The 26,622-nt window shown below is 37.8% G+C and overlaps 1 protein-coding gene across 3 annotated transcripts in view; it reads right to left on the minus strand.

Moving 5' to 3' along the window:
- Positions 1–26,622, minus strand: part of LOC124796266 (F-actin-monooxygenase Mical) — a 554,406-nt gene that overhangs the window by 231,719 nt on the left and 296,065 nt on the right. For all 3 annotated transcript variants that reach the window (XM_047260379.1, XM_047260378.1, XM_047260377.1), the window contains exons 4-9: positions 19,063–19,266; positions 10,225–10,326; positions 9,474–9,681; positions 4,364–4,480; positions 2,365–2,466; positions 1,079–1,335 (exon numbers count right to left, since the gene is read on the minus strand). In XM_047260379.1, the coding sequence (XP_047116335.1) occupies positions 1,079–1,335; positions 2,365–2,466; positions 4,364–4,480; positions 9,474–9,681; positions 10,225–10,326; positions 19,063–19,236 (960 nt within the window). In that variant the 5' untranslated portion in view covers positions 19,237–19,266. The remainder of the gene's footprint in view (positions 1–1,078; positions 1,336–2,364; positions 2,467–4,363; positions 4,481–9,473; positions 9,682–10,224; positions 10,327–19,062; positions 19,267–26,622) is intronic.

Raw genomic sequence — 26,622 nt, forward strand, 5'->3', positions numbered from 1 at the left:
TTCTAAACATGTGAGCAAAAATCTTAAGTACGAGTACTAACATCAACAGCTTCTGCAATGAACTGCTTTTAGATGGAGAAAGGTTCTGAGCACTAGGGGACTTAACATCTGTGGTCATCAGTCCCCTAGAACTTAGAACTACTTAAACCTAACTAACCTAAGGACATCACACACATCCATGCCCGAGGCTGGATGGAGAAAGGAAGTCAAATGTTATATACGTTTCATTAAGACCACAGATGTTATTTTATTTCAATAAAACGAAACACATTCAGTGACAAAAATACATTTCATTGGGATCACAAGACAGATTGAAAATATCTTCACTGATTTCAGATATAACAGCAGAAAAAAGTAGGCCTCTTGAAAGAAGAGTTGTGTAAACCAACACTCCAGATGACTGCCAATAAAATGTTGGTTCTACTATGTTTGTTATTGTTGGTTATTGCCCACTGTGTTATGTCTATTATTTTACAGGTATTGTGTGGTTTTTCTTTCACGAGATATGTGAGTATTTAGTGTACAAACTGCCAGTGACTGCCACTATTTTCTTCCTCTTATCAATAATACATTCTAATATATAAATTACTTTCAAAGTGCCAAAATGTGCTAGAATAAGTAAAATGTCTATAAAATGCCTCACTGTACAATGTTCTTGCAGTGAGACAGTTGTAATGTCTGAAATCCATTACCCGTGGCCTCTGGCCTGAGGAGGAGGCAAAAATTAGATTTTTCCAGTGTTTTTGGAATTTCCCTGATTTCCTTGACGTGTTTTAAATTCCCTGATATTCCCCGATTCCCAGAACTTGGGGCAACCCTGACTGATATTGTCATGCACTGACTTGGAAGGAAATTAAACTAAAATGTGGACTGGTTTCATTCCAGTAACTGATTTTCTTGTTCGACAGAGAAATTTGTCATAAATGTAATATAATACTTACAACATCATCTTTATGCTTGCAACATATCACATTTTATTCATTAATTATTGAGTTACAATCTCGATGAATGCTTTATCTGTTTGTGATTATGATTTTAAAACAAAAAAACCATAACAGAAAATAAATTGACAACTTACATTTAAAATAACCCCTTTATCTATCAGGCTTTGTTTCTTTGCTGTCATAACAAAATAATGTGTTTCATCTTTATAATAAACAATATTTTCCAAATCTATCCCAGTTTCAGCATATAGGTCTTTGAAGAATTTTTGATTAAAAATGAAAGCAACACCACTGATTTCTTCCACTTGTGCTTCAGCTTCCGAATGCCGATTGATGAAATTTGCAGTAATAGCAATTGCAAGCTTTCCTCTAAACTCTTTTCTCTTGAACCCTGCAAGAAAAAAAAAGATGAGTTATTGTAAAGGAATAAGATGAACATGGCAAATAGTTTTATTCTTTCCAACTGCACAGAATGTATACATATAATGTTGAATGTAAAATCACATAGTATATTTTCTGTAGAAATCTCATATTTATTTCAACATAGGAGACTTTGCTAAAAGCTAATATTTATAATGAAAAACAACAACTCTATTAATCTGAAATTTCATTCTAAAGGCTGTTGTTAAAATATTCAGATCATACTCACTTATGTACAGCTTTCACCACAATGGCATAACTCACAAAAAAAAGACAATGGAGATTTTAAAGAAAATAAAAGAAACTGATAATTTGTATGGAAAGGAGAATTCAGATCAGAAAACTACAAAATTACAAAGAGACACAATAGTTGAGAGATGAAATTCCAGAACTGCCGGTGGACACATTTAAAAGTGAAAAATGTTTTCAGAGCTTTTAGTTCTACCTCAGGTAAAAAAGTTACTAAGCTGATGGGGATTAGAAAGAAACAGCATGTCACTAAAACTGCAGGATGAGAAAAATCCATGCCCTCACAACATGTGGGCCCCTCTCATCCTGGGGTTTGAATGATCTGCCATTTCTTCTTCCTCAAATTGTCTCTCTTTCTACCATGAGGGAGGAACTAATTGTTGTGAAAGCTAGGATTTGGGTTTTCAATTATGAGAGTGTCTATCAACAGTAGCAGAATTTTGTCTTCTGAAAGTAAGTACTGACAACCTATTCTACCTCTTGTAACTTCATAAATCTGAAAATTAGTCATATAAAGCCAGCAAACTATGAGTACTATTTCAGTCAACAATTTGAAATGGGTGTTTCTATTTTACAAATATGGGATATCAATTTTTAACCAAAGAATATTTTGGACAGCTTATGGATTCATTTGATACATTTTATGAATAAAAGGATGCTCTGGATTCAAAGCACCAACAATCGGCGTCCCAACCAGAAATCCATGCTTGGAACAACTGTAATATTGTAGTCAATGAATCAAGAAATTTACCATCCAGAGTGTTCCTTTTGCCATCAGCTCCAATTAAGACATCAAATTCATACTGAGAAACTGGGTGGTCAGGAGGGGTCACATTTGCTCGCCAGCCTGTTCCTGTGAATATCATAGACAATTTAGCTACCTCAAAACACATAAATTTTTATTTCTTAAATAATTTCAGTATCCATTCATCATTCAATAAGTAATTGAAATACAAAAACACAAAGCTTTCAACAGACGTATTAGTTTCTTGTATTAGTGTTACAGTAATGGTCACTGCAAATATTGGCTCAAATTGCAAACACACACTAAATTAAGCTGTACTTTTTACAGCACAATTAATTTCATGATTTTGCAATTAAATAATGATACAAAACAGTCGATTTGTCATAGACAGCAGACTGAGAGTTCTACCTAAATGTTCCTTCTCTCCTTTATCTGGGTGGTGAACTTAGTTTCCACAGATAATGAATTTGTTAGCTTTTGTATGTCTCAATCTGCAACCTGAGATATGTAGGCACCATTATGTCTTCACTTGGTTACAGTTCATAATAGAACATTTCTAATTTTATTATTTAGAATTTCTTACAGCCTGTGATATTATTTGTCATTTCCCTACAAATAAACCTTCAACCATGAAAACTACTTATGTAATAAATTTAAAGTATAAAAGAAGCAGCTGCTTCATCAGAGAGAGCTAACATTTCCACAAAGTGAACATTTTTAGCAATGTAACTATGACAAGAAAAGCAAAATATTAGAACAAATATAAGAGATGGAGAGCAATTCAACATAAAATTATCAAAAATCAGTAGTTGTTACAAACTACTTCTGTACACTTTGTTAAGAATTGACTATAATTCACTTTCTGGGTTCTATATGAAAACCTGGTGCAATAACTAATACAAAAAACCTTAAGATAAACAACTGATTAGTAATGCACTCACTTACTTCAGTGTATAATCGATTATGACCATATGTTTTATCCCCTGTAAACCAAACACAACGATAATTATTTCAATGTTGCTACATGGAACAGAGACCTTCAGTGCCACAAGAGCAGACAATTAGAAGTTATAAAATTTTGAATGAAAACTCTTGGTAAAAACATTTGAACCTGGGCCAAATGTGAATGGCTGTATCAGGAAGCTCCAAGAACTGTATGAAATGATGTAACAACCTATGATGGTGCACAAAATGAAGGTGGGAAGATATGTGACTCCCATGATGGAAAACATGCAAAACAAAGCTTTGCTGGTGGGAAAGTCCACAGCAATACACTCATTTGGTAACTCTTCAAATCACTGGATGAAATAATGAAAGCCCGAAGACATCAAGATACTGAAGACGTTCGTGATAATCGTTACTAAAAGCAGGTTGTGAAGCCTGCATTGAATCTTCCAAGATCAATACCCCATTTGGATATAGTAATGTGTTCTTAAACACAATTAAATTAACTTAAAAGTCACTACATTCACAAAAACTGCTCTGTATTTCATTTCAACAACTTAATATTTGTGTACACTTTTCTCTTGTCATTCCTCTACCATCGCCACTTTCAGAAATGCAGTTAAGGTAAAATATTTCTGTTTACCAATAAAATATGCTATTCCCACTTTTCTTACAGGGGCAAATGCAAAATATACATAAATGGTCAGCAAACACACCGATGATGAACTATTACCGATGATGAACTATTACCGATGATGAACTATTACCGATGATGAACTATTACCGATGATGAACTATTACCGATGATGAACTATTACCGATGATGAACTATTACCGATGATGAACTATTACCGATGATGAACTATTACCGTTGATGAACTATTACCGTTGATGAACTATTACTGTTGATGAACTATTATCACAATTAACTACTGATAAATTAATTATGTGTAACATGACATAGCAATCTGCTCCACACGTATGATTTACACCAGTATCTAGCAAATAAATGAAAACAATTAAGAATGAACAAAAAATATATGAAATAGTTGTATATTACGTTCAATGGATTGATCTTCAGGTGGCTCCACAAGGCCTTCAAATCCAACACCTTCATGAACTTCGACACCAAGTATCAGAGCTACTTTCAGCAAAATAAACTGTAGCTGCCGTATACCTGCAAAAAGTAACACAGTGTCTCAGCAGACTATAAAACTTTCTTATCCCAAAAACAAAAGAGAAACTTTCTGAATCCAGTGTACTCAATTACTTAATATTTATTTCTGAAAAATTCTTACAGTTATACATGAAATGAATCCTAACTGGAGCCTCTCGGCTTTTAAGAAACAATACACAGATTAATTCGAGGTTGTAGTATTTAAAACAATACTTATCATAAAGCCATACAATAAGATGCAAACACTCATTAACATGTCTGTTAAAACGAATATGTCTGATAATGTGTGTGACTAATTCAACAATGGAAAACCTGAATGGAATACAAACAATGTAGTGAATAAATATAACCCAATTCATAAATGAGGCATTGATTGGCTATAAGATGCATAAGCATTACACGCTGCATCTACACCTCCACTCTGCAAAAACCACCATGAGGTGCATGGCAGAGGATATGTCCCACTGTACAAATTATTAGTATTTCTTCCTGATCTATTCACATATGGAGGATGTGAAGAATGATTCTTCGAATGCCTCTGTGCATGCAGTAATTATTTTAATTTTATCCTCATGAGCCCTATGCAAGTTATACATATGGGGGTTGCAGTATATTCCTAGGGTACCCATTTAATGTCGATTCTTGAAACTTCGGTAACAGACTTTCCTGGGATAGTTTCCATCTACCTTCAGGAGCCTCCCAGTTCAGTTCCTTCAGTACCTCTGTGACACTCTCCCATGGATTAAACAAACCTGTGACCATTTGTGCTACTCTTCTCTGTATACATTCAATATCCCCTGTTAATCCTATCTGGTACGGGTCCTGCCCACTTTAAAAATATTCTCAAACCAGTCACATGAGTTATTTGTCAGCAATCTCTTTTGTAGATTTTTTTTTTTTTTTTGTGGTTTTAGGGCGCAAAACTTCTATGGTCATTAGCGCCCAGCCCGTGACTTAGGAAACAGGAAAAAACCGAAATTTAAAACCAGCAGCAATGGGAACAAAGTCATAAAATTTGAGAAACTAAAAGCAGAAGGAATGCTTAAAAATCCACTACAGAAAGGGGTTGGTTGTCCCCAAAAAAAGCTTCAAATGACTGACGTCATTTCACTGTCACTAATAAACTGGAGAACGCGGTCGGCTGAGCGCGTGTCATCTGCTAAAATCGACGATAGATCAGGCAATAGCTGTAGACGGGAGCGTAATGGATTAAAATAGGGGCATTCAATTGAAAGATGTCTGACCGTCCACAGCTGAGAGCAGTGGGGACAGAGTGGGGGAGGATCGCCGCTTAAAAGATGTCGATGGCTAAAAAGACAGTGCCCTATCCAGAGTCTAGCTAAAATTACCTCCTCCCGACGACGGGTTCGGGAGGAAGAGGTCCAAGCGCAAGGAAGGGCTTTCACTTCCCGCAATTTATTATGGGGAAGTGTTGACCAATGCGCATGCCATAAATGAGCAACTTGGCGACATAAACCGTTCCGTAGATCAGTGAAGGGAAGCGACTGAATAGCTGGCCGAGGAAGAGAGACTGCAGCCTTGGCCGCTATATCAGCCGCCTCATTCCCACAGATACCAGCGTGTCCCGGGAGCCAGATGAACGCCACCGAGACGCCCCCCAGGTGGAGCAAGCGCAGACAGTCCTGAATCCGGTGGACCAGAGGGTGCACAGGGTAAAGAGCTTGGAGACTGAGGAGAGAGCTGAGAGAATTTGAGCAGATTACGTACTATATCCGCTGATGGCGGCGGATGTAGTGGACAGCCTGGAGAACAGCGTAAAGCTCCGCAGTATAAACCAAACACTGGTCGGGAAGCTGAAAGTGATTTGGGGTGTCGCCAACAATATAGGCACTCCCTACACCTAACGATGTTTTCGAGCCGTCGGTGTAAATAAATGTGGCGTCCGTCATTTGTGCACATAGAGCAGCAAATGCCCGACGGTAAACAAGTGTAGGGGTACCATCCTTGGGAAATTGACATAGGTCACGGAGCAAGTAGATCCGGGGACGGAGCCAAGGCGGTGCTGTACCCCAAGTTGTCAAGAAGGTTTTAGGAAAGCGGAAGGAAAGAGAATGGTGCAGTTGACGGAAGCGGACTCCCGGGGGTAGTAGGGAGGAGGAGCGGCCTGCATACCCTACATCAAAGGAGGCGTCGAAAAAAAGGTCATGGGCTGGATTAGCAGGCATGGAAGACAGATGGCTAGCATAACGACTCAGAAGGACAGCCCGCCGATTGGACAGCGGAGGTTCAGCAGTCTCAGCATAAAGACTTTCCACAGGGCTGGTGTAAAAAGCTCCAGACACTAAACGTAATCCACGGTGGTGGATAGAGTCGAGACGCCAAAGAATAGACAGCTGAGCAGAGGAGTAGACTATGCTTCCATAATCCAATTTCGAGCGCACTAAGGCGCGATAGAGGCGGAGAAGGACCACTCGGTCCGCTCCCCAGGAGGTACCATTCAGGACACGGAGGGTGTTAAGGGAACGCAGACAGCGAGCCGAAAGATAGGAAATGTGGGAGGACCAGCACAGTTTTCTGTCAAACATAAGACCCAAGAATTTAGCGACGTCGGAAAACGGAAGGTTGACAGGACCTAGATGTAAGGAGGGCGGAAGAAACTCCTTACGTCGCCAAAAATTAACACAAACGGTCTTACTGGGTGAGAAACGGAAGCCGGTTTCGATGCTCCACGAGTGGAGGCGATCGAGACATCCTTGAAGACATCGTTCAAGAAGGTTTGTCCGTTGAGAGCTGTAGTAGATCGCAAAATCGTCCACAAAGAGGGAGCCCGAGACATCAGGAAGGAGACAATCCATAATTGGATTTATGGCGATGGCAAAAAGTACAACACTCTTTTGTAGATTGATTGCACTTCCCCAGTATTCTACCAATAAACTGAAGTCTACCACCTTGAGAGAGAGAGAGAGAGAGAGAGAGAGAGAGAGAGAGAGAGAGAGAACATGAAAGAGGTACAAGCTTGTGTAGTACTGAAACCTGAAGCAAACCCACAATAATGCTGTTACATATTATTCAAAAATGCAAATCCTTTAGATTTCTCAGAACTATTGAAAGACATCCCTCCCAAATAAGACCAACTGGATAACTGATGTAAGAGCAATAATTTCATCATCCTCTCTGTAGCTGGATGCTTTATGTCTGTTGTGATGACACTAAGTGGTTATTTATTTATTCATCCATAGAGCGTTTACTACAATAGTACTGGACATGTCAGACACATTACAGGAATAGTATATACATATATAAAACACTAACAACATAGAATAGGAGTAAGTGAAGATATGGTAGTAAATCAGCCATGGCCTAATCAATGGAACCACTCCAGCATTCAACTTAGCAAGTTTGGACCATGGAAAACCCAGATCAGGATTAAGATATTGAATGACTTAAGTGACTGCCTGATACCTTAATCTACAATTCCTGCAATAGGTATACAATTCTGTAAGCCCAGCAGGTCGTCCTCTTTCTGCTCAAACATCCAGAATATTCAAGTTGAATTCTTCTGCCTTTTAACATCCATACCATACATGCTTCCCAAAATTAACAAAATTTAACCCACACAAATCATACAATGTAGCTGATTACAGACACCCACAGCCTACTGTCTGCAGTCTATCTCTTTATAATATCCTTGGATTCTCATTATTTATGCCTCATTCCTAAATACTAACATTCCATATGTCCAATCAACTTCACACCTACTACCCCATTCCTTACACATACAGCTCACTGAACTCTTGCCAACCACATCTACTTCTCCTTTGAGAGAATGATACACATATAAAACTGGGACAAAACCAAGGGCAGTTAGATGAGTCACTAAAATGAATTCTTTCTCGCCAACTAATATCTTAATAACTCTCATCTACTTCAGATCCTCAAATCACGTCTTTGTTATGTAATTGCAGGACATGTATCAGCCCCACAGCAAGTACTTCATGACCATCACCCAACTGTCAGCTGGTCACCCTCGTCATCAGCCAATGATAAACTGTGACCAAGAGCATCTTTCATCACTAAATACAACATATCTGACATCAATAGAGATCTGATAACTCCCCCCCCCCCTCACACACACACACACACACACACACACACACACACACACACACACACACACACACACAAAAAACCAACCTTTGGGTCCTACAACTGCCTAATCTCAATGTCCACCTGTCCCTACACTACAACTTCCTCTATCTTTGTTTCATTTCTGTTCTTACACGTTTTCAGACTTCACACTAAATAAAATTGTTATTTTCATTACAGTTTATGAAAAAATGTTACACTGATTAGTTCAAATGATGTACAAACAAACAAACAATATCTTATACAAAATAGAAATCACAAATAATACTGAGCAGGCAAATATGTGAAAGTAATTACACACAACAATCTGTTTTCAGGAAGTATCATTATTCTCATTTGTATGAGAACAGTGTATCATAAAATGAAAGTAGAAATGAAAATAACAAAGGCCTTGCATTCTATGTCAGAATGTATCATCAAAAATAGTTATGAGAGGAAAATAAAATATGAGCTTGCTGTCAAATAATAACATGGTACATCGATGAAACTAGTAATTTTAGAAAATATAATGTAATTGGATGGATAAAAAACCTTCTCACTAAGTGGCTGCAGGAGAACACACATATTAAGGTATTTAAATTTGCAAGCTTTTGGAGCCAGTGGCTCCTTTTGGTTGAAGAGTTTTCCTTTTCCTTCACCCCTTTCCCTTCCCCTTCAACCCTTCTGACAGAGGAAGAAGCCTCTGGTTCCGAAAGCTTGCAGATTTTAATACCTCTATACATGCATTCTCCTGCCACCGTTTGGTGAGTGGATTTTTTTAATTATCCATTATCATGGTATCTATATATTATATCATCACAATCACCACACTTTCTTGTGCATACATCACTCCTATCATTTATTTTATGATCTAAACACTAGTTAAACATCAAAACTGTATACTTACTTATGTGATCAATAGACCCAGCACAAAACTTCCCAAAAAATTTCTTAGCCCCTAGAGCTCTGAGATCATGGATGACAAAAGGCCACAGGTGAAGAACGTTGTGCCGTGTTATTCGATCTCTTTTTTCGACAACTACAACTTTTGCACCTAATAACTGTGCTTCAATTGCTGTCCTAAGACCACAGGGACCTGCCCCAATGATCAGTACCTGTAATACAAAGTTAAGTTCATCAAACATAAAAGAAAATATGTGAAGATTTAAGTTAGCCATATTTTTTAGTGTAATGCATTTCTTTCTATTCAAAACTGAAGAGTCAATTAAAATGTCAGGGAAATTATTTAATTTTGTTTGTTCTTTATAAGAAAAAATACTGTCATTTTTCCCCAGTTCTTTGCTTCCACTGCCACAAAAATAAATACTGATTTTTAAGAAAGTTATTTGGCCTTACTATTTTGGATGTAGTAAATTTAATTTCTCCAACACAGGCAGTGATGGAGGGAGATTCAAAGGGAGGAGAAAGGGCTCTTCTACTTTCATATTATTAACTGGTCTTCTACTTTCATATTATTAACTCACGTTACATTTTAGGTGAGAAAATTATATAATTTCAAAATGAGCAAACGTTTAGAAGGTAGACAGTTATTAGTACATAAACCATTATAAAAAATAGTAACAGAACTAGTGTCGTATCATGCTAATATACTATATAAAGCACCACAGAATTTATGGAGCACCATAACTGGTACTAACCCTTGAGTTTGGACTAGCTTTCCCTCGATTGTAGCATTTATGACTCGCTCGTTTGTCGAATTTTGCCCATAGTGCCTGAGCCTTCCAGGAACGTAGCTTGGACTGAAATGCATTAACAACACTTGTAACATATCATAAATATTGTCATCTACAATTATATATGAAAACAGCACCACTGACAATGGTGACATTAAGAACAACAAAGGCATCAGACTTACCCAAAGCATAAATTTTAGCAACCACCGCCATTCTGCCAAAGAGTTATTTTTATTTACTGCAGAACAGTGCTCTTCTACTACATGTCACAAATATTAGCAAACTACACTGACAGAATTTTTTCTGTTTATGCAATCCTACCTTCAATCACCTACATAATTTGATACAGACTCTTTTAAATCTGTACCTCTCTGTAGACCCCCCCCCCCTCTCTTTATCACCTCCCTTCATAAAACTGCTCCAGCTTTATTTCTCTTTTGCTTCAGCCCCCTCACTCCTCCTTTATACAAATCTTGTTTATTCTCTGACTTGCAGTTTATTTTTCTTGAAATACCCTTCTGCAGCTATCAAGAGTATTTCTTAGTGTTTAGTTTCAAATTTACATGCTTTTAAATACTTTTTTGATCTCTCCATCTCTACTGTCCCATTTTTCTATTATTCAGCCTAGCTTCATTTGCACAGTTTCTTAACTTATTAATCAATTCCTCTGCCAATATGTAATCACATTTTTGATAAACTCATGATACATATTCCTTCATCACATTATACTCTGAAGTATTTCAGCTATTCTCCCTTTTTTTTATCCGTAACAATTGTACACAATGGTTCTGTCTCAACAAACGACTGAGTTCAGAACCTTCCTTTGTCCACTTCAACATTCTCATGCATCTATGTTCACATTTTAATGTCTATACAAATTTATTTTTATGACTGCAGCCAGAGAAATTACAAACATAATGTACACAATGTTACATCAAGTCTCAAAACAAACGGATAATTAACACCTGGTAACTACACTATGTGACTAATAAAAGTACCCAGACACAATGTAAGAATTATACTGGAGAAATACATCCATAATCAAAATGATACATGGACTGCTTAATGTAAATCTCTGGTGCTGCCCTCAAACGCACTCCACCCCTCCCTCCAACATTACATCACCACTGGTATCAGGTTTATGACAGCTTATCACTAATGTACCAAGTTGGCAACAAAAGATTTGGTTACTAAACATATCTATTTCAACTGTTTTTGCCATCACAGTGTAGCAAGATTAAAACAAAGTGCAACCCCAAAAGTAGTAAAGCCAACCTCATATTTTGACCACCACAAACCACCATCTAGCATCACACAATATATCAAGATCTATTCCTAACAGTATGATTATAGATGTAAGATGGAGGAAACTAATTACATGGCTACACAGCTAGACAGCTTACATTACATACTATAGAGTATAGTTTATTGAGTAAACCATTGTAAGGTTAATAGTGGGAAGATCTTTTGGAATGTTAAACTACAACAGCATTAGAAAACACAAGGAAGAGTGAATGCACATGAACTACTTTAGCTACTATCATATTGGAATTTTGAGCTCAGGTCCCAAGCTTGCAGGAAAATAATAATGAATTAAGGATAGGTCCAGCTTTATAAAAGTACACAAATTATTGTTTTGTTTTATAGCCTAAAAGTGTTTCACCACGTTTGTGGCATCCTCCGCATTTTTTTTTCTTTCTTTAATTTTTTTTTTAAATTTTTATTATTCTCCTGAAATACACACATACAGGTTATTTTTAGGTTGTGGAATATGATACATCAAATTTTGTTGAGATTAAGGAATATGATAAATCAGATCCTGTTGTCATCTAAATTGTACGTGCGGTTTACCTTTTACATTACATTGTGAGTGTTCTCTGACTGCCAACCAAAATCAGCCGCAGGTCTAAATTAGTACACCATGCATCTGCAAACATGAGGGATGCTAGAAAATCATCTGCACTGAATTTTTTATTTATTATCTTTAAAGATCAGATAATAAACAAAAAATTAAATTTTCTAACATACCTCATGTTTGCAGATGACATGGTGCATTAGTTTAGACCTGTGGCTTGTTTTGGTTGAGTGCCACAGAACATACACAATATAAAATAAAAGGTAAAGTGCATATGCAACTTAAATGACAACAAAATTTGATGCAGCATGTTTCTTAACCTAAAAATAACCTATATGTACGTATCTCAGGGAAATAACAAAAAAACACACTGAGGATGACACAACTGTGGTGAAACATGCTTGGGTGATTAAAAAAGCAATAATTTGTGTAACTGCAAAAATGCTGACCCATCCTAAATTTATTATTACTTTAGTTACCACATCAAGCTTTTAACTGACCATCAGACACACAGAGCCATTTGCAAGCAAGTAGGAAAGTTTCACTGAAGTTGTGCATCACAAACTGCACCAAATATCATGATCAGTGTGCAGCTGCCAATACATAAACAGGATGATGAAACATTTTTTGAGTGAAAGTACTGACACTGGATATCGTCCTCGCACGAGTCATCCTCACCCTGTTTTACACACACACACACACACACACACACACACACACACACACACACTCTCTCTCTCTGATGAGTGAGTCAGAACATTCTTACCATTGCCACTTGGTGTTGTTGCAAACACATGGTGTGGTAAGGGTTTCTTATAAGCAGTCCAGAGATGAATGGTGAATCATTCTAGTGAATAAGCAATTTTTACAAAGAGCAGATTGGGAATGAGCACCTGAGAAATGGCATCTCACATACAGCAAACCTGGTAGGCTCTTCACATGCTAATGTTACAAAAATCTGTGGAGATTGGTTGAAAGATGGTTATATCACAAGTAAATGACAAGGTGTGGGACATTCATGGCTTATCATAGGCAGTAGAGGTCGGAGGCTTAAGACCTCTTTAAAACAAGAAAGTTGGCGATCTGTGGTTGATCTAATGTCACAATAAAACTCTAGTGCTGGCACAAGTATTTTGGAGCATGCTGATCTGCTCACATTGTTGAACATGTGGCAGACTGTACAAGTGTGTTCCCATGTCGACCCGAAAACATCATCAATTGCAATTAGAGTGGGCAATCATTGATATTTGACTGTGGATTGATGGAAACATGTCACATAGACAGATGAATCACATTTCTTGTTATACCTGGTCAATGATAGTGTCCAGATATGCCATTATACAGGTGACTAGCCATTTGAAACATGCATCATGCCACTAATGCACTACTATGCTACCGGGATACACTCACATGAGCTTCCATGGGACCTGTGGCTGTACTCAAAGGCATCATAACAGATACGGATTATGAAAACAAAATTGCATCCCTTTGTGCTTTATGTATTCCTCAACAGTGATGATATCTTTCAGGAGGGTAACTGTCCATGTCCAAGACCAGAAGTGTATTACAGTGGTTCAATGAGCACATTAGTGAACTGATGTTCATGTGTTGGGCACTAAATTCACCTGATCTGAACATGATAGAACATCTGGGGCACTATCGTACACCACCTCCCCACACCCAAAAACCACTGGCCCTTAGTTTATGATAACTGCATAACCTATGCATAGACATCTGGTGTCACATACCTCCTGAAACCCAATAAGGTGTTGTTGAAACCATTACATGATAAGCCATTGCTGCATCGCTCTCCAAAGGTGAAACAGCTACCCTCTGATCAGCAATTTATTTGGCATGGTTAAAGAGCAGACATATGTCTAACAGATTGTGGCAGTCATAATGTGAAGCATGACATTTGTGAGATTTTTTGTGGGGCTACAATGAAATTGCTCAAAATTTTAGTTTTTGAATTCCTATAAATGTGGACCATGATCATCAAATGGAATGAAAATTATGTTCTCTAAGTTTCCTTGCCTCATGAGAAGTGTACACAGAGTGACAATTACTGAACTATATGAAAAAAATGTAAATTAGTTATAAACTACAGTATGCACACACTTTATTCAACATGTAAAAAGTCACTAAAGATATTCATATTTAGATTATGACATGTTCGATACGCCAGCCATCATTGGCAATGATGTGGCACAGATGAATAGCGAAATTCTGCATGAGCCGCTGAAGTGTCAAAACACCGATGCTGCCGATGACCTCCTGAATTACTGTTTCCAGCTCAGCAATGGTTTTAGGATTATTGCTGTACACCTTGTCTTTAATATAGCCTCATAAAAAGGAGTCACACGTGTTTAGATCCGGAGAATATGGTGGCCAATTGAGGCTCATGACAGTGGCCTCTGGGTACCCTAGAGCCAGAACGCGGTCCCCATAGTGCTCCTCTAAGACATCAAACACTCTCCTGCTTCAATGGGGTCGAGCTCCATCTTACATGAACACATCTTGTCGAAATCAGGGTCACTCTGGATAATGGGATTGAAATTATCTTCGAAAACCTTCACATAGCATTTGGTAGTCGCCATGCTATCAAGGAATAAGGCAACGATTTTTCCATGACTGGACGTTGCACACCACACATCACCTGTTGATGGTGAAGAGTCTTCTCAAACCCAAAATGCAGATCCTCAGTCCCCCAAATGTGCCAATTTTGCTTATTGGTGAACCCATCCAAATAAAAGTGGGCTTCATCGCTAAACCAAACCATATTCACATCAAAGTCCTGTTCATCAATTCTGTGGACAATAGTGTAGGCAAAACACAACCACTGTTCCATGGCTCTGGGGCTTAATAGCTGATGGGTTTGAATTTTGTATGGGAAGAGACGCAGGTCTTCAATAACAATTTGTTGCAGTGTCTCATGATTGATTCCTACCTATTGTGCTGCTTGTCTGATCAATTTCCTGGCACTGGTTTGAAACACAGCACGTGTCTTCTCAATGTTTTCAGGCATTTTCACCTTTTTGGATGACCGACATTGCCAACACCATCATCACGAACACTACCCGTTCTCTCAAACTCGCAAATCAAATTCTTGATTGTTAGAACACTTTGACGTTGTCTTTGGCTTGAACTTGGTAACAAACTTCCTTTGAGCTGCAGCTGGGCTGTTATTGCTCACATAGTAGGCCCTCACAAGTGCTATACACTCAAGCATGCTGCATCATGACATTTTCACATGTAAATGACCGCAAACAACAAGGCGTGTGTGCATGGGCAAACTAATTCCCATCATGCCCCACAGCCAACCATGCAGTTTGAATGTCCTTTCACAAACTGTTCAGAAGTTATGATGATTTTACTTCATATAGTCCAATAATTGTCACCCAGTACGTCTATCTTTGTTACTGACACAATAACAATATATTTCACTTTTACAGTGAGAAGCATAAAATAAGCCATCATTGTTCCACAAAAGATTCAAAATAATCTGAATAAGCTAATTTATCTCATCCACTAATATTAGTAACTGAAACTCATGAAAGTGCAGACGTTACAGTAAAAATGGAAATGCCATGTGGTTAGGGCCTCCCAGCAGGTAGACCATTCGCCTGGTGCAAATCTTTCGAGTTGACGCCACTTCGGTGACTTGCACGTCAATGGGGACGAAATAATGATGATAAGGACAGCACAACAACCAGTCCCTGAGCAGAGAAAATCTCCGACCCAGAGGGGAATTGAACCCAGGCCGTTACGTATGACATTCCGTCGCGCTGACCACTCAGCTACCAGGGGAGGGCAGTTGTTACGGTAACAGGGTATGACATTTTCAGGGAGTAGTAGCTCTATAATGTAGTTGTACAGAATGTTCTGAACATCTTAGATAGTCGTTTTAGAAGCTGAAAAATGCTGAAAATAAATATTCAGGATATACTATACTGGACGTTATATTTGTCAATAAGATGGCAATTCATTACCATTACATGTGTGACAGCTTGCAATTCTGTGTTGTGAAAGTAAATTTAGATGAAGGCACAGTACTGCGTTTGTCATTTCTAAAATATGGGGTTATGCTGCTATTTCTCAAACCACTGCCTTTCAGCTTCCAACTTGCCCCAAATGAAGTTCACTGGTCTCGTGATTCACAAAATTACATAAATTCAGCTGTAGCCATGCTTTGTCTGTTGCTACTATTTTGGCTATAAACCATTTAGTCATCTTTGCAGCGAGTTGGACAGACTGACAGTAAGGTGCTCCAATCCACATTATTTACTGGTAGGGTAAGCCAATTACATGTGAGTACATGGAAAATGGCAGAGATATATGTTACCATGACTCCACTATGAAAGATGCTGTTTCACAAATTCCGGTCAAGAGGGGGAGAGGACCAATGTCTATGGGAATTGACTTTTGCCAGGGCTGGAATCCACATTTTGAGGGTGATTAAAGACATAATCACAATTAATTAAATCATTGACCACAATTAACTTCAATAGCTTCCCCAAAAACTGAATCCCAGAGAGATGAAACAAATGTTAAAATGTAGACTTTCTCGTAGTCCATAACATGGATTGCTGTATACAGAGCGTAGTTATGGCAGATTTGTCAAACCATAGCAGGAGAGTAAAGCACTGGCGTTACATGCAGAATTCTTGCAACTGTATGAGAAGTAAGTCTGATACACAACAGACCACACTGACAGGCAATCATGTAATTGCCTGCTCTCTACCAAATGAAGTCATTATTCATAGAGCCAATGAGAGTGGCTGTCTTTTGCATTGGCCAAAAAATAACATTAACATAATTTTTAGAGAGGATACAAACTATTTCAGAAGAAAAACTCGCTATGAAAGACAGGAAGGCAATTCACTTCCACCTTTTCTATTGTTTCTTGACAAGGGATACTCATCTATGGTTTGAATTGTAAAGTTCTGCATATCTTGCATGGCAGGTAGAGATTATCTTCAAAACTTTTTGAGATGTTCAAAGTTCTTCCCATGGATAGTCTTTATCAGGAACCATATTTACCTTATGTACAAGTGTATTCAGGGCACCAATGGTTGAGGCAGAATGATGACCTTTGTCTGCTCATAGGTATAGATCTGTATCTGTTGGCTTGTGAAAGACACATGTCCCACTGTGCTGCCAGTTTTACAATGAGCCATGACCTTCATGAAAAGAGGACATCAACCCTTTTCCAGTTTCATGGTAAATTGGATCTTTCCATGAAGGGTATTCAAATGGTCCATGAACTGATGAAATTTTTCTCACTGTCGGGCCACATTATAAAAGCATCATCCACATACCTCCAAAAGATGAAAGGCTTAAAACTTGCGAAGTTCTCCTCATAATCTTCCACAAAAAAGTTGGCCACCAAGGGAGAAAAGGAACTTCCCATGGCAATCCGATCAATCTGTTTACACATTTAAAGCCTGTTAAAACATTCTGCAGTCAAGGACAAAGACTCTGCAAATGGTATCTTGGTAAATTATGATTCAAGATAAAACTAACCAGCAAATCTGAGCTGCTGGGCCTCATCGACTACAGTCTCTTGGTAAAATATGCCAATTTGATGATTTGGTGAGGACAATTACCACAACAGGTCTCAAGAGTAAGGCTAATGCTTAGCCATTTAATATTTAGCAGACCCTATATTATTATGGGCTGAAAAGGTACATCTTACTTGTGGAACTAAGGAAGCCCAAACAGCCTCATCGAAACCATACTCTGGGTTTTTACCTGCTCACAACCTTTTTGGGTAAGGAGAACGCTGTCTTATAAATTACTGGATCCTTAGTGATCTTGTGGTACATGGAAATGTTAGACATAAACTTAACTGTCAGTGTATCAGACTTTCTCTGAATGTGGCTGACCAATTAGCAACAAAGTGTGGTTATGGATGAATTCTCATAATTTTATGCATCAATTAATACAGTGTAAGAATACAGAGATTCACAATGGATCTCTTCGCTTGTGGTGTAGCAGAGAGAAAATTGTATAGATGCCTTTCAGGGGCTGTAGTGCGCTGTACACAGGCGGGGTATCACTACACAAAAGTGTTAACTTATACCTGAGGTTCCTGAACAGCCAAATTAATAACTGCCAATATAACATGGACAAAGGCTTTCAAAAGATTGTAATATTGTTACATAGTAGTGGAATTATTTCTTGGTTTTCCCTGCATTACTGACGGACACTATGTTGCTGCTGTTTAGCTGAATTTAATATCGCTTTTTACTTATGAACAAATTGTAAACTTTGGCACAGTAAGGATCACTGCTGCCATCAATGTCAGTGTCATTACTCCAACTGTCAATTTTCTATGACAGCAATTGCTAAGAAAGTAAAAAGAAAATAAATCCAGTACTATGATAACTACAGCCATGTTCACATCTACATACATATTCTGCAAGCCACTGTGCAGTGTATGGCAGAGGGTACCATGCACCACTAACAGTCATTTCCTTTCCTGTTCCACTCACAAATGGAGCAAGTGACAAATGACTCTCTATATGCCTCTGTGCAAGGCTTATCCTGTCTGTGCAGTCCTTACAAAAAATGTATGTTGGAGGCAGTAGAAGTGTTCTGGAATCAGCTACAAATGCCTGTTCTTTAAATTTTCTCAGTAGTGTTTCATGAAAATATCATAATCTTCCCATTTAAGTTCTTGAAGCGTCTCCATAATTATCACATGCTGATCAAACCAAACTAGTTACAAATGTAGCAGCCCCTCTCTTCATTCCTTCAATGTCTTCCTTTATTCTGATCTAGTGGGGATTTTAAACACTCTAGCAGCACTCAAGAATGAATTTTTCACATATTTTATCACAAGAGAGAAAATGTTCTCAATTTTAATGAGTAGTTTCATGCAATTCAGTCAATTTGGTGGAATAAAGAAAATATGTATACTGTAACACAGTTATCAATCTGCTTACCTTCAGCTTTGGGTAGAAAGAGGAGTACACAGTGGGTTTTATGGAAAGGAGGTCACAAAGCTCACGGAAGTGTCCCAGTATTGTTTTTAAACTGGAGGCTGCACAGAACTGGTCAAATTTCTCTGATGCCAGTGCTATTTCATGAGGAACTGCTTGTTTTCTTGGTTCTAGCATGGTGTAGAATTTGATTTACAGTACTGGCATCTGCAACAGAAGGAAGTACATTCCTTTAATAACAGCCAAGTTCACTTTAACCAAGTAAAAGTAACATAGTTAACTGCTACATGACATTGCACAATGCTCTCTGTGGTATCATCTAAACAGTCCACCTTTTAACCTGTATGAGGTGTGGACTGGTTCCTTAAATCTTTCAACAACCTGTTAAATTAATAGCTCAGCAACAACATATGAATCAAACTGAATACAAAGGAAGTAAAATTACTTTATGATCAATGTAAAAAGTTACTTTATAGTCAATACACAAAGTAACAAATTATTGTTCATATGCACCACCACCACCACCACCACCACCACCACCACCATCTTGATTTCGTTGCTCTAAGGTGAAAGTTCCAATGAGAACCACTAATATTAGGAAAAGAAATACTAGGAATCAGCTGAGAATCAGTTTCAACAATAGGCTTGCCTAAAGCATAAATTTCTAATTATTCTCATCAATGTACAAGAAATAAAAATACCAATCCAAAAGATTACTCTTTGCACATCTCTCACAATATTGTAAAATAAATTGGAAAAGTTAACAATTGTAATATGTCAGTAATAATAACAATTTGTGAAAGTGTAGGTTAATCAAAAGCATCAGCTGTATAACTGAATATAAACCTTATTATTGTTTATAAAAGTTCAAGAGCCATCACTGAGCAGTAAAGTCCTACATGGTACACAGATGATGCAGCCTGAGAGGCAAAGATGTAAATTGCGTATTTGTGATATGAAAACTCTGATATGATGATATGAACCAAAATATGAAACTGCCACTACCACAACAATGTACCAATACAAGCAAAGTACTGTTCCCACACTTCATCACCTATAGTGTAACAATGACTGAACTATATGTGGGAAGAAAAAAATAAAAAAAATAAAATAAAATAAAATAAAAAAAACGTGAATTAGTTGCCAACTACAGCATGCACACTCTTTATTCAACATGTAAACGTCACTACAGATGTGCGGATCTAGGTTATAACATGTTCAATATGCCTGCTATCATTGGCAGTGATGTGGTGCAAGCGAATAGCGAAATTCTGCATGACCTGCTGAAGTGTTACATCATCAGTGCTGTCGATAACCTCCTGAATGGCTGTTTTCAGCTCAGCAATGGTTTTGAGGTTTTTGCTGTACACTTTGTCTTTAATATAGCTCCATAAAAAGGAGTCACACTTGTTTAGACTTGGATTATATGGCAACCAATTGAGGCCCATGCCAGTGGCCTCTGTGAATCTCAGAGCCAGAATGTGGTCCCCAAAGTGCTCCTCCAGGATATCAAACATTCTCCTGTTTTGACTGGGTCGAGCTACATCTTGCATGAACACATCTTGTCAAAATCAGGGTCACTTTGGACAATGGGGATGAAATCATCTTCCAAAACCTTCACAGACCGCTCGGTAGTCACTGTGCCATCAAGGAATATCGCATCGATTATTCCGTGACTGGACATTGCACACCACACAGTTACCCGTTGAAGAGAGTTCTTGGTCACAAAACGCCAATTCTCAGTGCCCCAAATGTGCCAGTTTTGCTTACTAATGAACCTGTACAAATGAAAGTGGGCTTCATCGCTAAACCAAACTATACAGCATGTACTAATTCCCACCATACCCTGCAGCAGACTGTGCAGTTTGAATGTCCTAACGCAAATTGTTCAGAAGTTATGACAATTTTATTTCATATAGTTAAACTATACAGCATGTACTAATTCCCACCATACCCTGCAGCAGACTGTGTAGTTTGAATGTCCTAACGCAAATTGTTCAGAAGTTATGACAATTTTATTTCATATAGTTTAATAATTGCCACACTGTATCTTCTGCAGATTTTATTCATAATGACCCTATAGCTATTTTCATCATACTGAACTATCAAGTTAATGCATGCACTGCCCTCCCTGATCCGTCACTTGGATTCAACTTTATCTTTAAATTCATCAATTTCTGAATATCAGATTTGGAAAAATCCCTACTCCAACTCCATATTTAGTACCAAAGTATGTGTCATCTTGAAGTATACCAGGAATGTCGAGTCTGTTATGGTCAATAAGGTCACCAAATATAAACACACTAGTTTCCATTACTTCTCTTTTAAAATAAAGGGACAAATTATCATAACTCACAAAGACAAGGAACTACTGTTGATTCACTGTTGTTCTCAAGAACTAATAAGTCCAAGAAACTATGCTGATCCACTGCTGTCCTTATCTTTTCTGTTTAGGATTTCACTTGCCTGTCTTAAATTTATGCAGTACTCTCACCATTTCTCTTCAAGCATTCCTCAGTTCTGCACTTATGATGCAAACATATTTATGATGCACTCCCAGATGTAGTCAAATGCCAAGGCATGTGATGTATGATTTACTGTAACTGTACTAAACATATGGCTGCAACAATGGTATGTGAGTATGGGAACAACAGGTTAAACAGAACAAGAGATGTCTAAAATCAACCACGAGTTGTCACAGTACCATGTCTAATGACACTGGACAGCTAACTACACTCATTTTAATACACAATCTGATCTACTACTCCAGTATACAACTTGATCCACCAAAGTTACATGCACACAGGGTCAGAATTTGAATGCTTGTTACTAGAATGATATTTGTATTGTGTATACACCTATATGTGTATAGAAACAAAACGCTTTTGAGATCTGTGCCTGGCTTTAAATAATGATTATTCACAAAAAAATTTTAAGTTTTGCCTACTATACAAGTAAGACATCACACTTTTGGAAATTTTTCACTGTTAATGCAAAAACTGATATTTCTCAAAATACAAATACAACTTTACTAAAAATCATGGCTCCTTCACAATCCGTGTCATCTGTGTCCTTCCCCCAACACCAGCTTTTCTGTGCTAAGGAGATGGGAGTTGTCCTTGCACCTCGCCTCTCACTCCAGTAATCCTGGCCTCCAGTAGCCAAGAGCTTCACACTCATCTCCACCCTATTACAAAACCCCAGTTTCACCTTATCCTGCTCCCAGACTCTCTCCTCCAGTCTCCTCTTCCACTGTTCCATCACCCCTTCCTCATCCACTCCTCCACAGAGTCATCTGCACTGAACAAATTCAGTGGTGCCAGTACCTGTGTCACGTGTACCTGCTGTCTCTCCCTCCCACATCCTACTCCGTGTAGCTGCTGCACCCTTGGAGCAGTCAACAACCCTTTCCTGGCTCCCTGGCCACTCTCCCATCACCCTCAACACAATCCCTTACCACAGTCAAACTGCAGAACTGGCGGACTCTCCTACATTAGAGTCAATCAAATTTCCTTTTTCCCCTCTGGCGTCCACCTCCACATCATCTTTGGCTAACTATTATCGTCTATTTGTTCTAAATGGCCAAAACTTAGTAAACTTTTCCTCTCAATTCTTTCCATTATGATCCCTTCCACTTCCATCGTTTTCCTGATTTCTTCATATTTTGATGTGGTCTAAATGTTAGACTCCAGCACTTCAGTACTCCATTTCCATCAATATTCTCTCTCTCTCTCTCTCTCTCTCTCTCTCTCACACACACACACACACACACACACACACACACACACACACACACACACACATTGTTCTGTACACAATATGTAAAATAAAACTGGTACGGGAAAAATTACAATGAGACTTATATGGGACTGACCCTTTTTAACGAATATCACAGTTTTTATTCACTTCAGAGCTCATTTTGTGACATTTTGCCACTAAATTCTGCCGTGTAGTCTTTGCCGGAGTTTCATCACTCACTCAAACATAATGACACTGAGGTCAGAGCATGGCAGAGATGCAAATGTGCAGATATTTGATAGAAACTGACTGGCCTATTGAAACCACAGTTTCCAGCATTTTCTGTGACAGACTGTTCTCCTGTTCATTAACAAAGGTCAGTTCTGCATCAGTCTTATAAATATTTTTCTGGGGCAATTTTATTTTTCATGCACTGTATATACTCTTTTTTGTTCTGTTTGTGATCTTATTGCTACAAAGGATTGAGTTTAATTGTTGCATAACTTGTTTCTCTTGAACAATCTTATTTTTAATATCTATCCTATTTCTAATCGCTTTTACACTCCTTTAAACTCATAGAATATACATAGATATTTAAAAAGAGGATCATCATTTAATACCAAAATTCCCAGCATCTAAATCATGCTGTTGGTCACCACCCACTAGGTATATTCAATTTTCTTTGTGTTTGTTTTTAAATTTTGCTTTAAATATTCTTGAAACAGCTTCATCACTATCTTTGACAATTTTCACATTGTCAGCCACAAATAGGAGAGCGTATATAAATTGTCTTCTGCCATTCACACTCCTATCTGGCTACATATACTTCTCCGTGTCTTTAATAATTTTTCCCGATAAATTTTAGACACCAGAGGAGCCAATGGACAATTGTGTTTAAGTCTTTGGCTAATCTGGAATTCCTCTCATAACATTACCGATTTCTACTGATCTGGTGCATCCACACTAGAAGACTGCAACTGCATTAATGGTATATATAAAAAATAAAAAAAACACCATTATTAATCACGCGCAGACAGAAATTATTTAATGGTATTGTGCCAAATCCCTGTATGATTCTCCCAACGAATCTCAGAACGGTTTCCGATTTGTTTTATGTGGTCATTCCGGATAGTAATGTTTGGATAACAAATTAAGATTGTGAGTAAACCTATGTGAATGACATAGCGAATGTAACAATTACTTAAATCTTTACTGATTTAATCGAAGCCATCTGTCCAGACGTTCTGTGACGGTAATGACGCTGAAACGGAGGACGACATTGGAAAGGCCGAAATACTAAACGTTTTTGTCCATAACTGTTTACAGATAAACATCGCACTGCAGTACTTCCTTTAAATCGTCACAGGAACGACAAAATGGCTGATATCGTAATAAGTGAGCATGGGATAGAAAAGCAACGGTAATTCCTCGTCATAGGAAAGCTCACAGAACCTGACGGAATACCAACACGAATCTGACAACAGTGTCGAGAGGTATGTGAAGTGGCAAGTGTTTCTTATAACTGGATAAAAGCACAGATCACTGCCGTTTTCAAGAAAAGTCGCCGAACAAACTATAAGCCTACATCTCTGACGTCGATAACTTGTAGAATTTTGGAACATGTTTTATGCTGGCATATCGTGACATTTCAGGAGACCGAAAATCTCCTCTCTAAGAATCAAGGTGCGTTCCGAAAACAACGACCATGTGAAAACCCTTGCTCGCTCTGTTCGTCCTCGAGACTCTGAAAGCAGTAGATACCGGCATCTAAGTAGATGCCGTGTTTCTAGACTTCCGTAAGGCATTTGACAGTTCGGCACTGCCACCTAATGAACAAAATACGAGAGTACGGAATAGTAGACCAACTGTATGACTGTATTGAACGGATTCAGGCAAACAGAGCACAGCACGTCATTCCCACAGGAGAGATGTGACTTAGTACACGCTTTAATGGAGTATTAAAGGTTTATTACTTTTCGCGATATGTATAAATGACAAAGTAGGTAACAAGACAGCATCGGAAGCTTCATGAGGCTTTGTGCAGACAATGCTGTTGTACACGGAGAAGTCGCAACGCTACAAGTTTGTAGCGAAACGCAGATGTAACGTATTGCGTATACGAAGTAAGTCCCAGTACTGTATTATTACACGATTGCAGAACGATCACTGTAAGCAGTTACTTCCATAAAATGGCTAGTGGAGCGATTTAAAGTGGAACGAACACACAAAACTAATCGCAGTGAAGGCAGATGTCGACTGAGAGGTTCATTGAAAGAAACCTCAAGAAATATAGTTCGTCAGCGAAACAGGCGACGTATAAAATGTTCGTTCGACCAATACTTGAATACTGCTTGTCAATATGGCATCCATACCAGATAGAATTGATAGAGGAAATATAGAAGATGGGTCAATCTATACCAAGGGGTTCGGCACTGGTTGCTTGACCATCTACATTTTTTTACAATTATTCAGTAATGGATTGTCCTAAGCCTTTCACATAAAATGTATTTAGTTCAACACACTCTGGGTTACAAATTAACATCATTATCACTTAGGTGAATGTATTCTTTAATATATTTTTAATAGTTCAAAGTTATCAGCCACAAATAAAAAAACTCCATTTTTGAACAGTAGTTTTCCAAATAAAGATTAATTTGTCAGCTTTAATATTTTTTTGCTATTACACTGTATAGTTACTTTTTATTAAGTACCAATGGTGAGCAGCTTATACTTAAAAATACACTATTTTAAAAATGGATTTTTGTAATTTTTCCATTTTGTGGTCTGCAATATCTTTGTTGGGGGACCAAATAAAAATCTAAAAATTTCACAGTTAATAGACCTTTATGATATCAAACTTCAGTATAAATTTCGACTTTGAGATTCAATTGAAAGTTATGGAAAAAAGACTACAAACACGAGTCAAAAATACGTTTTTCAACATCTACAATATCTGGTAGGCTAATCAAATAAAGTATACCAATTGCATAATGTAACACACCACATTAAACAAGCTAACTATTATTTGTCGAAACAATGCTGTGGTAATTGCTTCAGCAAGCTAACAATTGCAAGCTTCTACAAGCCTGATTATTGTCTTCCCCCTTACACCAACATTTGTCTACTCACACTTATTTAGCTAGAAGTTCTTGAAGTGTGTCTGTTGGTGTTGTTATTAATGAAGCATGTCATAAATGTGTGTATGGAGTGTATCCTAAAGACATTACTTTAATCGAAGATTACAATGAAGAAGAAAAAGTGTTGTTTTACTTACGAGTTGGCCCAGAGGTCAAATCAACATGGAAGTACCATGAAATGAAATACTTAAAAAAATGTCATCACCTTTTTGGTCAGTGTTGCATGGACCCTTTTGAGAAACATAAGAAACCTATAACAAAATGTCTGCAAGAAATAACATTTGATCATTATTCTAACAATAAAAGCCATTTTTTAAATCTCATACCAGGAAAATCATTGTGTCCAACATGTTATTCTAAAGTATTTGTAATCCACAAGAAAAAGGATAGTGAAACCTAAGACACAGAATTTTTTGACTTATCAGCAACCATTAAAAAAGTAAATGCAGCTTGTGAAATCCTGGGTATATCGCCTGCTAGTAAAATTAGAAAACTAAGTCAAGATAAAAGACCAAGTGCCTTGAATACAAAAATTGAGAAAGTGGCAGCTACAGTCAAAAATAATTTGGAAGTTTCATAAAATACAATTTGTACTAAAACATATGGAAGTTCTAAAACTTCACCAACCGAATATGATGATTTGATAGAAAAACTAAAAACTAAATGCAGTACTTCAAACAAAGAGGAT

Source organism: Schistocerca piceifrons, chromosome 4 (assembly GCF_021461385.2).
Source record: "Schistocerca piceifrons isolate TAMUIC-IGC-003096 chromosome 4, iqSchPice1.1, whole genome shotgun sequence".
Classification (NCBI taxonomy): Eukaryota; Metazoa; Arthropoda; class Insecta; order Orthoptera; family Acrididae; genus Schistocerca; species Schistocerca piceifrons.